This window comes from Hypomesus nipponensis, chromosome 22 (genome assembly GCF_054491055.1).
Source record: "Hypomesus nipponensis isolate SF chromosome 22, ASM5449105v1, whole genome shotgun sequence".
In the NCBI taxonomy this organism is placed as follows: Eukaryota; Metazoa; Chordata; class Actinopteri; order Osmeriformes; family Osmeridae; genus Hypomesus; species Hypomesus nipponensis.
The window spans coordinates 9,544,174-9,557,500 of NC_140382.1; the positions used below are offsets into that span (position 1 = coordinate 9,544,174).

Consider the following 13,327-nt stretch of genomic DNA (forward strand, 5'->3'; position numbering starts at 1 on the left):
GAGAGAGGGGGAGAGACAGAGAGGGAGAGAGAGGGGGAGAGACAGAGAGGGAGAGAGAGGGGGAGAGACAGAGAGGGAGAGAGGGGGGAGAGACAGAGAGGGAGAGAGAGGGGGAGAGACACAGAGAGGGAGAGAGAGAGAGAGGGAGAGAGAGGGGGAGAGACAGAGAGGGAGAGAGAGGGGGAGAGACAGAGAGGGAGAGAGAGGGGGAGAGACGGAGAGGGAGAGAGGGGGGAGAGACAGAGAGGGAGAGAGGGGGGAGAGACAGAGAGGGAGAGAGAGGGGGAGAGACGGAGAGGGAGAGAGGGGGGAGAGACAGAGAGGGAGAGAGGGGGGGAGAGACAGAGTGGGAGAGAGAGGGGGAGAGACAGAGAGCGAGAGACACAGAGAGGGAGAGGGAGGGGGAGAGACAGAGAGGGAGAGAGAGGGGGAGAGACAGAGAGCGAGAGACACAGAGAGGGGGAGAGACACAGAGAGGAAGAGAGACAGTGGGGGAGAGAGGTGGGCAGATGGACAGAGAGATGGACAGAGGGACCCTAACCCTAACGGCAAGAGGATTTGAGAAGCAAGGATCCTTTCCCTTCCACCACTTCATATCTCTCTCTCTCTCTCTCTCTCTCTCTCTCAGTGTCCCAACACAACCATCATGGGGGGGGGATATAACGTCCCAGTGGGAAGTCTGTTGCAACTCCAACCTGAGCCAGGGGTTATGTGGTGACACACCAACTGAGAGAGAGACAGAGACAGGCCGACAATCAGATAGACAGATCCGGGCTAGGAGCCGACGAATAAAGGGAGGGAATAATGAAGAGAGGAGGGGAGGGAGACAGAGGCAGAGAGAGGGAGGCAGAGGCAGAGAGAGGGAGGCAGAGAGAGAGAGGCAGAGAGAGGGAGGCAGAGAGAGGGAGGCAGAGGCAGAGAGAGGGAGGCAGAGGCAGAGAGAGGGAAACAGAGGCAGAGAGAGGGAGGCAGAGGCAGAGAGAGGGAGGCAGAGGCAGAGAGAGGGAGGCAGAGGCAGAGAGAGAGAGGGAGGCAGAGTTAGAGAGAGGGAGGCAGAGTTAGAGAGAGGGAGGCAGAGGCAGAGAGAGGGAGGCAGAGGCAGAGAGAGGGAGGCAGAGGCAGAGAGAGGGAGGCAGAGGCAGAGAGAGGGAGACAGAGGCAGAGAGAGGGAGGCAGAGTGAGAGAGAGGGAGGCAGAGTGAGAGAGAGGGAGACAGAGGCAGAGAGAGGGAAACAGAGGCAGAGAGAGGGAGGCAGAGGCAGAGAGAGGGAGGCAGAGGCAGAGAGAGGGAGACAGAGGCAGAGAGAGAGAGGGAGGCAGAGTTAGAGAGAGGGAGGCAGAGTGAGAGAGAGGGAGACAGAGGCAGAGAGAGGGAAACAGAGGCAGAGAGAGGGAGGCAGAGTGAGAGAGAAGGAGGCAGAGTGAGAGAGAGAGAGGCAGAGGCAGAGAGAGGGAGGCAGAGTGAGGCAGAGTGAGAGAGAGGGAGGCAGAGGCAGAGAGAGGGAGGCAGAGTGAGAGGCGGAGGGAAACGGGGAAGAATGGAAGAGAATGGAAGAGAAAGGCAGCGGGTACAGGGGGAGGGAGAGGAGGCTTTTACTTGAGGATAAACACTCCTTTTAACCATGTTTTTCCCCCCCCCCCTCTCATTCCTCCTTTACTATGCATCTTTCTCCCTGCCTCACTCATTCATTCCCCTCCTCTGTTTCCCCTCCCTCCAGACCAGGGTAGAGGGTTGTTGTCGGGGGCGACAGGCGAGGCGCTCCGTCAACCGTCTGTCTTTAATGAGAGACAGAGAAACCCGGGGGAGCAGTCCTCACCACAGACACACACACACACACACACATACACGCACACACAAACAGACACACACACAGACATAGTTCACATTGTTCACAGTTTAGAAAATTATAGGTTTGAACTAAGAGAGAAAAAGGCAAGAGAGAGAGAAAGGGAGTGAGTGAGAGGGCCAGATAAAGGGAGAGAGAGGGGCGGGGGGTGAAGAAAGAGAGGAAAAAGAGAGAGAGATAGATGGAGTGTATGACACATACATTCCACACGGCAACATCAGTGTAAATGTGCATAATCAACGTTGCGGTGAGATAATTGTCATTGACGGTCATTAGATTTACCCTTTACACATACACACGCGCGCGCGCATTCAAACACACACACACACACAGCTGGAAGATGCAGCATGGCAGACATAACTAAGCTGTAATTGATGAACTGTATCAATTAAGATAAACAGCAGCGTGGTCTAACCCTGGGTCACCCATCACGTGAAGGGGGGCTCATACATGCATGTGTGTGTGTGTGTGTGTCATGTGTACTCACGTCCTGGAAGTGTCCGGTCATCCCACAGCGATGGCAGTGCTTGTGCCAGTAGCTGCGCTCCAGGCAGGCCTGGTACAGGTGGCCTGGGAGCCCACAGTTCATACAGTGTCTGCTGGGACACATCCTCATCAGGTGGCCTGACTGCCCGCACAGTGCACAGCATGGCACCTTCTGCACACACACACACACACACACACAGCAAGGACAAAAAAGGAAAACATCCAAATGAAACTCAATGTTCTTTGTTCGAGGTTGAGGATATTACTATGTGTATGGTGTGTGTCTACCTTTGGTTCCGAACAGCTCTTGGACAGATGTCCAGTCTTGTTGCAGTTGATGCAGGTGACATTCTTATCTGTGTAGTACCTGGAAGACACCCGGCGGAACGGCTGATTCTTATCTCGGTTAGAGATCTGGGCCTGGGACACGCAGAGCACAGGGTTTTATACAACATGTCGTATACTTATACATATGATTGCCCTAACCCTAACCTTAAACACTCATTCTAACCCTAACCCCCTAAAAAAAGAACCAAGTGTGTGTGTGTGTGTGAACCAAGAATATGTTCAACCTTTCCCTGTTTTACTATTCTTAAGGGGACTTCTGGACCCAACAAGAATATCTAAACAAGTCCAAAGAACATAGTGTTAGCATAGTGCTACACACACTTACGCACAAACGGAATTGTTTTACACAGACGTGCATGCAGAGCATACTGTTACACACGTAGCAAAGTGCTACACACATACACAAACGTAGCTTACCTCTCTGTCCCTGCCTGACACCCCCCAGTCACCACCTACACCACCAACGTCACCTAGGAAAGGACAAAACCAACATTTAGGACTTGACAAGAGATCCTCATTACCATGACATGACCGATACTATATGATATAGTACAATAAGGACAATTTAATACATGACATACATGAATTGATATCTAATCATTCATGCAAATGAATGATTAGATGCACACACACACACACACACACACACACACACACAAACACGCACACACCTAGTTCAGCTACCCCCTTGAGCTGGGTGACTGTGTTTATCCTTTGGACAAACACACACAGCTAGCCTTGAGTCATGTTCAAACATCACCCTCACCCTCTCTTCTCTCCTTCCTACTTCTCTCTATCCTTTCACTCTGTCCTTCTCTGCCTCTCTCCGTCTAGTTATAGTCGAGGTTTCCCTGTTTAAACTGCCGCTCCACAAGTCCCAAACAGGCCTGTGTGTGTGTGTGTGTGTGTGTGTGTGTCTGCGAAAGTCATTCCCAAAGCATCTCCCGGCGGGATTCACCAAATAAAGAGCAGGAAGCTTTCCTTTAATCTGAGGACACACACACACAAACACACACGCACACACACATGATAAAGCCCAAACCTCTGTGTTAAAGCTGAGTCACACACATCGGGAGAGGAACTGGCTGCCTGCCTACACACAAACAAGTGTATCTATAACATGGGAGTGTGTGTGTGTGCTGGGAGTTGGTAACATTAAAACATTAAAACAACCCGCTGTCAACAGGGGAAAACCACCAGGACGGAAAGGAGGAGCAGAGGAGAAAGGGACGGATAGCGACAGATGCTATCTGTTTGTCTCATAGGTACCCTAATTAATAAAATGGAAAAAGAAAGACAAGGAAAGGATGAAGAGAGGGAAGGAGGATATCAGTTTGTCAGAGCTTGCAGACCAACACAGAGAGGTAGGTGTGTGTGTGTGTCCTCGGCCGGTGAGAACAGAACAGAAGTGTACGTGTGGGTAATGAACCATGAACACCCGGGCTCTCCTGAGGTGACACACACACACACACACACTTCTCAAGGGCCAGAGGACGAGACAGGGTGATAACCCAGAGGAAGTGACAGGAAACATCAACTCACACAGACGCTCACATTATGTGTGTGTGTGAGTGTAAGAAAGAGCACGATGTGTGTATGTGTGTGGAGTATCTACAAGAGTCAATGCCCCCGGTACACATCAAAGCCTTGGTATCCTCCCAGCTCCTCCTCCTCTTCTCCCTCCAAACACTTAAACAGGACCCCCCCCCCCCCCCCCATACCACCACCCCCACCCACCCCCACCCAGTCACTGGGCCTGCACTCTCTCAAACAAAATACACACACACACACACACACACACACACACACACACACACACACACAGACACAGACAGACACAAAGGGAGCGGAAGAAGGGCCTCGCCTTCAGAATGGAGGGAATGTTTGATACTGAAGAGACACGGCGGATTAACACCCCTATACATGACAATGGCGAGGGTGTGGGTTTGTGTGGGTGCGGGGGACGCTGGTGTGACAGCACCCTCGCTCTGCGGCCCGCCTTTCTCTAAGGTTAAACGCACCCAAATGGTGTCGGAATCACTCAAACACACAAGGAGGAGAGGAGGACTTGGGACAGAAGAGACAAACGGAGATTGGGTGAGGGGGACGGGAGGGAACGAGAACGTGACGCACGGCTAAAGCTGCGTCTGAGGAAGAGAGAGAACGATGGAGAGAACGAGGGGGAGAACGAGGGAGAGGAAGAGTGCATCTGTGATGAGAGCTGAGAGAGAGAGAGAGAGAGAGAGAGAGAGAGAGAGAGAGAGAGAGAGAGAGAGAGAGAGAGAGAGAGAGAGAGAGAGAGAGAGAGAGAGAGAGAGAGAGAGAGAGAGAGAGAGAGAGAGAGAGAGAGAGAGAGAGAGAGAGAGAGAGAGAGAGAGAGAGAGAGAGAGAGAGAGAGAGAGAGAGAGAGAGAGAGAGAGAGAGAGAGAGAGAGAGAGGGAAACGTACCCATGACTGTCTCCTGTTCAGAGACGGTGTATGCATTCCATACTCCCTCTCTCCGCTTGCCCGACCCTCTACCTTCCCCTCACCCGCCCCCACACTCTCGACCCCTCCTCCCGCTTCACTCCTCTCCTCACCACACCCCATACCCTCAGACACCCGGTCTGACCTCCCACTGCCAACGCTATGCGTCGCCCCCCCCCCCCTCCCCTTCCTACTTCATGTTGGCAGATAGGGCAGGGCAGGTGGCCAGACCTGTCATTCAAAGCTCCATAGCCACACGGCAACGCTGCAGAGACCAATTACCACTCAGCAGGGGCGCGGCCTGGCAACCACACGGCAAACACACGGTCCAATCAGGGTACACTACAACAGGGACTGAAGGAGGCCAAAGACAGAGTGTCTATGTGCGTATCTGACAGAGTGAGTGTAGGCCAATTCTCTCAAATCAAGCCTTCATAGCCTTCCATGTTAATTCCAAAACATGTATTAATTAAGGAATGTGTTCAGAGCATCAAAAGGTGGTTTATGTAATGTCACCATTTCCGACAAATCCCATGCAAGGCCAAAATATGAGTTAAACTGAAACCGCTTTGTGTGTCGGTCTGAGTGTGTGTGTGTGTGTGTGCGCGTGTGTCGGGGTGTGTGTGTGTGTCAGTCTCTAAAATAAGCCCACCTGCTTCACAAACTTGTACCACCAAGAGTCCCCATTTCACTCTCTCCAATCACACACACACACACACCAATATCTGTATCTGGAAAAGGGGGAAATATATTTCAATAAAACCAGTGAGTTGCAACCTCAATTTCATTTTGATGAATTTGCTCCTGCGGGAGAGGAAAGCTGGGGGAGGGGGGGGGGGGGGAGCAGTCAGCGGGGGGCTAGGTTGATAGAATTTTCATGATTGTTATTATTGTTATTATACAGAAGGAAGAAGGAGAAAGAGAAAAGAGAGAAAGGGAAAGAGAGGTGCAGGAGATAAACGTTGTGGTTAATCTGCGTCATTCTGAGGAACGCCGGCCGCTTCTTATCAGGAGCGCGGTGCTGGGAAGCACAGCACCAAGAAGCACAGAGGTTATTTTACCAGGATCTCTGGCCAAGTAATTAAGCTCCATTCAACACAGCCCATTCGCCAAATTAAAAATTTGTCATCAAGTGGAATTTACCATAATGCCTTTTTATCTGCTGCCACGTTGTGTATCTGTGTGTGTTATTGTGTGTGTGTGTGTGGAGATAGAAGGGTTAAAAAAAAAAAGGGTCTGGGTTTTGGGGTTGACACCATGCAGACAAACACACACACACACACACTCACACACACAAGGCAGGCAATTGTAAATTGAAAAATATGAATAACCCAAGCCATTGCGGTTCTCACTGCTTGGTCTCTCTCACACACACACACACACACACACTTTGTTCAATCCTTCAAATCCATAGCCATTGGGGTAATTAAATAATGGCGCTTTATAAAGTTTTAATTTAGATTTGGTTTCTCCTCCTCCTCCTCTTGTAACCCCCACGACACACAGTACATTCACCACATAATGAAATACAGAATCAGCCAGTGAGATAGCCCTTGATGGACAGAGAGAGACAGACAGACAGACACAGAGAGAGAGACAGTGAGAGACAGAGAGAGACAGAGAGAGACAGAGAGACAGAATAAGAGAGAGATTATAGAACAAAAGCGAGTCTCAATAGAGTTTCTAAAACAACAAAATGATTAGTCCAGCAGTGTTTAATTAGACTGAGCAAGGTGGGGGCAAGGCACCAAGGGACATACTAGTCCACAGAGATGATCTTTTAATTTCAATACAGTACATCCTTTCTTCCCCTTTTCGATCCAATTCTCATCCCTTATTTCAAAGAGAGAAAGTAGAATGGTATGAAAGGATGGAGAAGAAGGGGAGGTATAAAGGTATAGGACAGAAGGTAAAGAGGAATGCTGAGGCCGCTTGGGAAAACGTGTTTTAAGAACATCCCAGGTTGAAGACAATGGTGAAGAAGGGGTAAAACACATCAGGGAGAGGAGGTCTAAAAAGAAAGGGAGGGAGAGAGACAGAGAAGAGGATGAGAAAAGGAGGGGGAGATCGACAGATGGCAGGGGTTCTGCCTGGCTGAGAGGGGCAAGAGGAGGAGCTGGGGGTCCAGGGTAACAGTGTGTGTGTGTGTGTGTGTGTGTGTGTGTGTGTGTGTGTGTGTGTGTGTGTGTGTGTGTGTGTGTGTGTGTGTGTGTGTGTGTGTGTGTGTGTGGGAAGAGAGTATGGGTTGGGGAGGGTAAGGAAGTGAAAAGCCTAAACGCCTAAATACTGCTCCTCCCCAAGATCTCTCTCTCTCCATCAGCAGCATCATCTTCAGGCCTGTCTCCGCTGTACTGTGACATTTGGAACATCTTAGTTTTAACGAAGAATCAATATGAGATTAGTTTTTTTACCTGTAAAATTAAGATGACATACACCCATATAGATACTGTATATATAAATGTAATATATAATGACATATCTATTGCGTACATATGCGTGTGTGAAGACAGGTGAAGGTGAAGGACAGGATGGTAGAAAAGGAGGGAGATAAGGGGTCTTATTCACAGTCGTTTAATTTGCTCTCCTCCCCCCTCCATTTCTCTCTCCCTCTGACAGGTAATAAAGAATATTTGAATTTGGAGTGAATAATATACCTACAGCTTTATTCACTGTGCACTACCCCCAACCACACACACACACACACAGGGGTGAGGCCACTGGGTGTGTGTGTATGAGATGCCTTCTGGCTTTAATGTCAGGTCAATGTTATGCTGACAGTACTGTTACTACAACACCAAATATCTGCCTCTTTCCAAGCCCTCTCCTCCTTCCCTCCATCGCTCTCATTCCATTTCCCTCTCCTTCCACCCCTCCTTCTCCTCCTCTCTGTTCCCCTTCACCTCACACCCCAGTCTCTGTCCTCTCCTCCCTTCCCCCACACCTCCTCTCACTCTGCTCCACTCTCACCAGCTGTACTCCTCCCTTCTTCTGACTCTTCTCTCTCACATCCCTCCTGTCTCCTCTTCCTCTCCACCACTCTGCCATCTCCTTCCTATCCTCCCCCTTTCAAACCATGACACTCCCCCCCCCCCCCATCTAGCCCTCCAGCATTCTCTTTTCTCCTTGTACCCAGCGCGCTCTCTCTCTCTCTCTCTCTCTCTCTCTCTCTCTCTCTCTCTCTCTCTCTCTCTCTCTCTCTCTCTCTCTCTCTCTCTCTCTCTCTCTCTCTCTCTCTCTCTCTCTCTCTCTCTCTCTCTCTCTCTCTCTCTCTCTCTCTCTCTCTCTCTCTCTCTCTCTCTCTCTCTCTCTCTCTCTCTCTCTCTCTCTCTCTCTCTCTCTCTCTCTCTCTCTCCTATTCCCCTTGGGGCATGCTAAATTGAATTGGTGTGTTTATATGAACAACAGGAGCGCTGCTTTAATATACCTTAGAGTTTATGGCTAATGTCTCCATGCTAATACCTTTGGAGTGCACACACGCAGCAGACAGAGAAGGAAAGGGTCGAAGAGAAAGGTTGGAAAACCGTTACAACTCTTCCAGTTACACCTGGGCTTAATTCTCAGTTCTTTTAAAAGCGCATCGACGCGTGCGCACACACACACCGTCGCGCGCACTCCCACACATTCCTGCTCTTCCCCCCCCCCCCAGTTTAAATGGACAGAAGAAAAGAAAGCAAAATCCTTTTTGATAAGAGGTCATACTGAATAGGGAGATTTGGCCGAGGGAAGCCGGCCATGCCGCTCATGCCTGCAGACATGGCCGTGTTCTCTCTTTCACTAGACCTCTTTTCTATTCTCTCCTCGTGGCCTGCGGGGGGAAAAGAAACCTCCAAAGAAGCCTGAGCTACAAAGAGATGAAAACATGGGGGACACTTTACTCAATTACTATTGATCAGTCTGCACTTTAGATACACACACACTCACTTGCACTGATCAGACGACTTTTCTGAAATCTTGTCAGTTTGGTGACAGTTATTTGTGAAACTAAATCACCCTGCAGCATTTTTAGGGATGACGCCGAGGAACCAAGAGTGCCGGCTGAACGCCAGGAGGAAGACGTGCTCGCAAGGATTAGAGAAGTACAAAAACAACATTCAGTTTAACAAAGTAACAAAACTCATCACTATACATCACTTAACACCTTGTGAATACTCATCAGGACCATGAAAGCCCTGTTTTGTCAAAATGTGACAAACACATTTTTTTTGTCAAACTTCAAATAAATGATCCAAGGAAGACATTAAGAATAGCTGTGCTGAGTCTACGTCACTTCAAATCCATTAGGACCATTATGATGTGGAAGTATGTGAAAATGTCCTGTTTTTATTTCTTCAAACGGAGAGAGAAAGATAGTGTGAAGATAGTATGAAGCTTGTTTGCTACCAATCATGATAAAAGGTTGACACCAAATGAATGAACAGAACCAACCGAAATGACTCCAGAGGCAAGCCAGATCATTGAATAGCTCAATCTTAAGAACACTGTACTACTTAAAACATACCTCACACTGCAATAGACCGGCCGGATACCTGCCGCTATCCTATGACAAATATAAACTCCAAAAGCATTACCTGGTATTTAAAACAATGGCTGACCAAACCCCATCCATACTAACTTTGCCAATAACACAAAAACGCAAATTCTCACAGCATACTGTATATTACATACTGTACACATACTGTACACATACTGTACACACACACATATCCGACCTCGGCAAGTCTTAGAGACGGCATTCCGACATCTTTTAAGCCGCCTCTACTAACCAAAGAGCTGTAAATATTCCGAATGTCACAATCTTGAGATTTTACATGGAACATTGACACACATACACCCAAACTAGAAAAAGAATGAGAAGGAAAGTGATGTGTTGAAGATGTTGTTATCTTTTAATAACTTCGCTCCCCTGCTGAAATATCAGTAACTAAACTCCCCAAAGACAGTTTAAATATCTGTTCTCGGATTTTTATCTAGAATTGTTAATTTGACTTTCGAAAGCTGACTTTTTTTTATTTTGCTAATGTAAGCTACACCTTCCAAACCCAAATCTTGAATAACAGGATAGTCACAGTACAGACACATAAGCAGCATAAGTCAGTTCATTTCTGGTCAGGGTCAGGGTGCAGCAGGGGCAGAGAGGAAAACAGGACTGCTGGTCCAAAAAAGTCTGGCCTAGCAACAGCTCTGTAACTAGGGTGGACATGAGGCATGGAGCCCAGGAAAGCCGAGACACGGTTAGACAGACAGAGCAGAAGGATGGGTTTTAAAACTTCTAGAATGTTATCCATAATTCAGTCTACTCTTTCTCTACAGAAGAGTAAAGGGCAGCGGATTGGCAGATTCCTACATCCTGCTGCCCCGCCGGTAGGCTGAAAGGAGTTTTCAGCACATGGATCTGACCAATCCTGACATCCCAGCAACACAAACGGCAACATGGGAAGGAGAGCTGCACGGGAGGAGGGACGCACAGCTAGACAGAGGAGAGGAAGAGGAGGGACGCACAGCTAGACAGAGGAGAGGAAGAGGAGGGGACGTCACAGCTAGACAGAGGAGAGGAAGAGGAGGGACGTCACAGCTAGACAGAGGAGAGGAAGAGGAGGGACGCACAGCTAGACAGAGGAGAGGAAGAGGAGGGACGTCACAGCTAGACAGAGGAGAGGAAGAGGAGGGACGTCACAGCTAGACAGAGGAGAGGAAGAGGAGGGACGCACAGCTAGACAGAGGAGAGGAAGAGGAGGGACGCACAGCTAGACAGAGGAGAGGAAGAGGAAGGACGTCACAGCTAGACAGAGGAGAGGAAGAGGAGGGACGTCACAGCTAGACAGAGGAGAGGAAGAGGAGAGACGTCACAGTGAGACAGAGGAAAGGAAGAGGAGGGACGCACAGTTAGACAGAGGAGAGGAAGAGGAGGGACGCACGCTTCCCCAGGCCTCGCCACCCGCCATGGTGCTTCAACACAAGACAGACTGGATGCCATATGACTATAGTGTTGCAGTCCAAAACAGTACAGAGCACACACGTACACACGCTCATTTACAGTGCATTAGACACACCTTCCCAAACAAGAGAAACCTACTCGACCCTCCAACTATGGGGCCAGTTGTGTAACCAACACAGAACTAGTCTTCTGGGACGTTCTGTCAAAACATCACCTTGCTATTTTTAGTCATCTTTGCATACGGAGGCAACTGTACTGTGTGTGTTCACCATTTGCCTAACTGTATAACTGATGTTGCAGTGGGGTAAGGCTGGCAGAGGAGGAGAGAAAGACCAACCCAAAGAGAGGCAGAGAGAGAGGGGAGAAGAGGAGAGGAGAGAGAGGTAGACAGACAAAGAAAGGGACAAAGGGAAAGAGAGACAGACAGAGGGACAGTGAGATGTTGGGTATCCATGACTGTTATCCCCTCTAACCTCCATCGCTTCATAAAGCTTTTAATCATTTTAATACGCAGCTCCACCTCCAACCACCCCAAACCTTCCCTTCCTCAAACCCCTTCACCAGGCTAGGCCCAACCCCAGTTAAAACAGCCTTTAGCCCCTTTAGCCCCTAACCCAACCCACCCAATAAACGAGAACAAAATGACAAAGTTCTATGGCCAAATAAAAGCATGCCATGTTTGCAGTCTCACGGGGGATCTACCCCAATGTAATTAGATTTCCTATTAAGTGATTGCTTAATTATGATGAATATTATTAATAATGGTCTTAGAAGAGGGAGAGTACAGAATAAAAGAAAACCAGTAATAAGAGAACGTGTGTGTGTGTGTGTGTGTGCTCACCTAGGCTGTGCTGCACATCTGATGGTCTCCTAAGAGAATCATATTCTTGCTCTCAACGGAACACACTGGGTGAATAAACATTAAATAACCCTCACCAACACACACACACTCCAGCTTCGGGCAAGAGCAGGCCCTCTGTGGTCTCTAGTCTATTACCCTAACCTCAAGGCCATACTGCTACTGCTGGAATACTGGCTCTGTGTGTGTGTGTATGTGTGTATTCCCATTGTAGTGCACCTCTCTTTTAATAGAAACATTAGAAACAGTGTAGAAACATTGCTCTTTTACAAAGCTACTTTATAAGGTCTTGGGTTCTTTCACTTTAAGGTAAACTTAGCCAGCAGATCTGTCATATCTGTCAGGCCACTTGGGCTCACTTTACCGACCTACACACAGTAACATACACACACACACACCCTCTCTCACACTCACACACACACCTTCACACACACAGTCCCAGCTCTGTTACTCGGGTGTCTCCTGTCTAACTATGCTGTCCAACACCATCTCAAGAAGCCATGATGATAACATGGACTGAAAATTCATCAGCCATTAAACCAGGACATTTGTAGTTCTAAAAATGACTGGAACCATGAGTTGATTCGTCATCTGCGGGCCTACACAAGGTGTGAGGGCGTAGGTTGACATATACTGGCCATATGAAGGGGAGAGGTATTTTTTTAAATTGTTTTCCAGTAATCTGAAGTTAAAATGGTCCACACACAAACCAGAGACCTCGTGTTTTTAGAACAAACACCCGCACTCATGCAAATTAGAAGAACAGATGTCTGGCCTTTTTTGTAAAAAGTTTCCAGAGTAAAAAAAAAAAAAAAAAAATGTTCATGTGCAAATTATTCCTAGAATTGGTTAGTGTCTCTTTTCTAGATTGAGATTTTTCAGAGGCCTGAAATACAATGGCAAAAATAACCTTGCTCAAACCATGAGCAGCTATAACTGAGTGAGTGGTAGCCTTGTCTCTACAGACAGGAAACACATTTAAATTACAGTTATAAGTCGAATTGTATTTGTACATATTCACAAATGGTTCATGCTCATTTAAAAAATACATTTAAGACATCAATTTACGTTTTATTTTATAAAAGAAAATGTGACCATTATAATTATTCACAACTACAGAAATAGTCACATCTTTAAATTTTTTGACAAATGTTTTATTTCACTTCCTAATATTTATTGAATGAACTTTACACAGTCAAAGTTACCCCAGTAAACACAGAAAAAATTGATGTAATTGTAGAGAGTGGAGACAATCAAACTAGCCAACAGAGTAAATAAAATTATATTTTGCATTGTGGGAATGTCATTATAAGAACTACTGAATTACAAAAGGTCACAACTGAAATGTGGGGCAAAAAAATGTTATAAAAGGTTTTTTGATTACCA

At 47.7% G+C, this 13,327-nt stretch overlaps 1 protein-coding gene across 3 annotated transcripts in view; it reads right to left on the reverse strand.

Annotated features, from left to right (window-relative positions):
* Window positions 1-13,327, reverse strand: part of zcchc7 (zinc finger, CCHC domain containing 7) — a 29,247-nt gene that overhangs the window by 10,213 nt on the left and 5,707 nt on the right. For all 3 annotated transcript variants that reach the window (XM_084687116.1, XM_084687114.1, XM_084687115.1), the window contains 3 exons: window positions 3,099-3,151; window positions 2,622-2,753; window positions 2,335-2,505 (listed from right to left, as the gene is read on the reverse strand). In XM_084687116.1, the coding sequence (XP_084543242.1) occupies window positions 2,335-2,505; window positions 2,622-2,753; window positions 3,099-3,151 (356 nt within the window). The remainder of the gene's footprint in view (window positions 1-2,334; window positions 2,506-2,621; window positions 2,754-3,098; window positions 3,152-13,327) is intronic.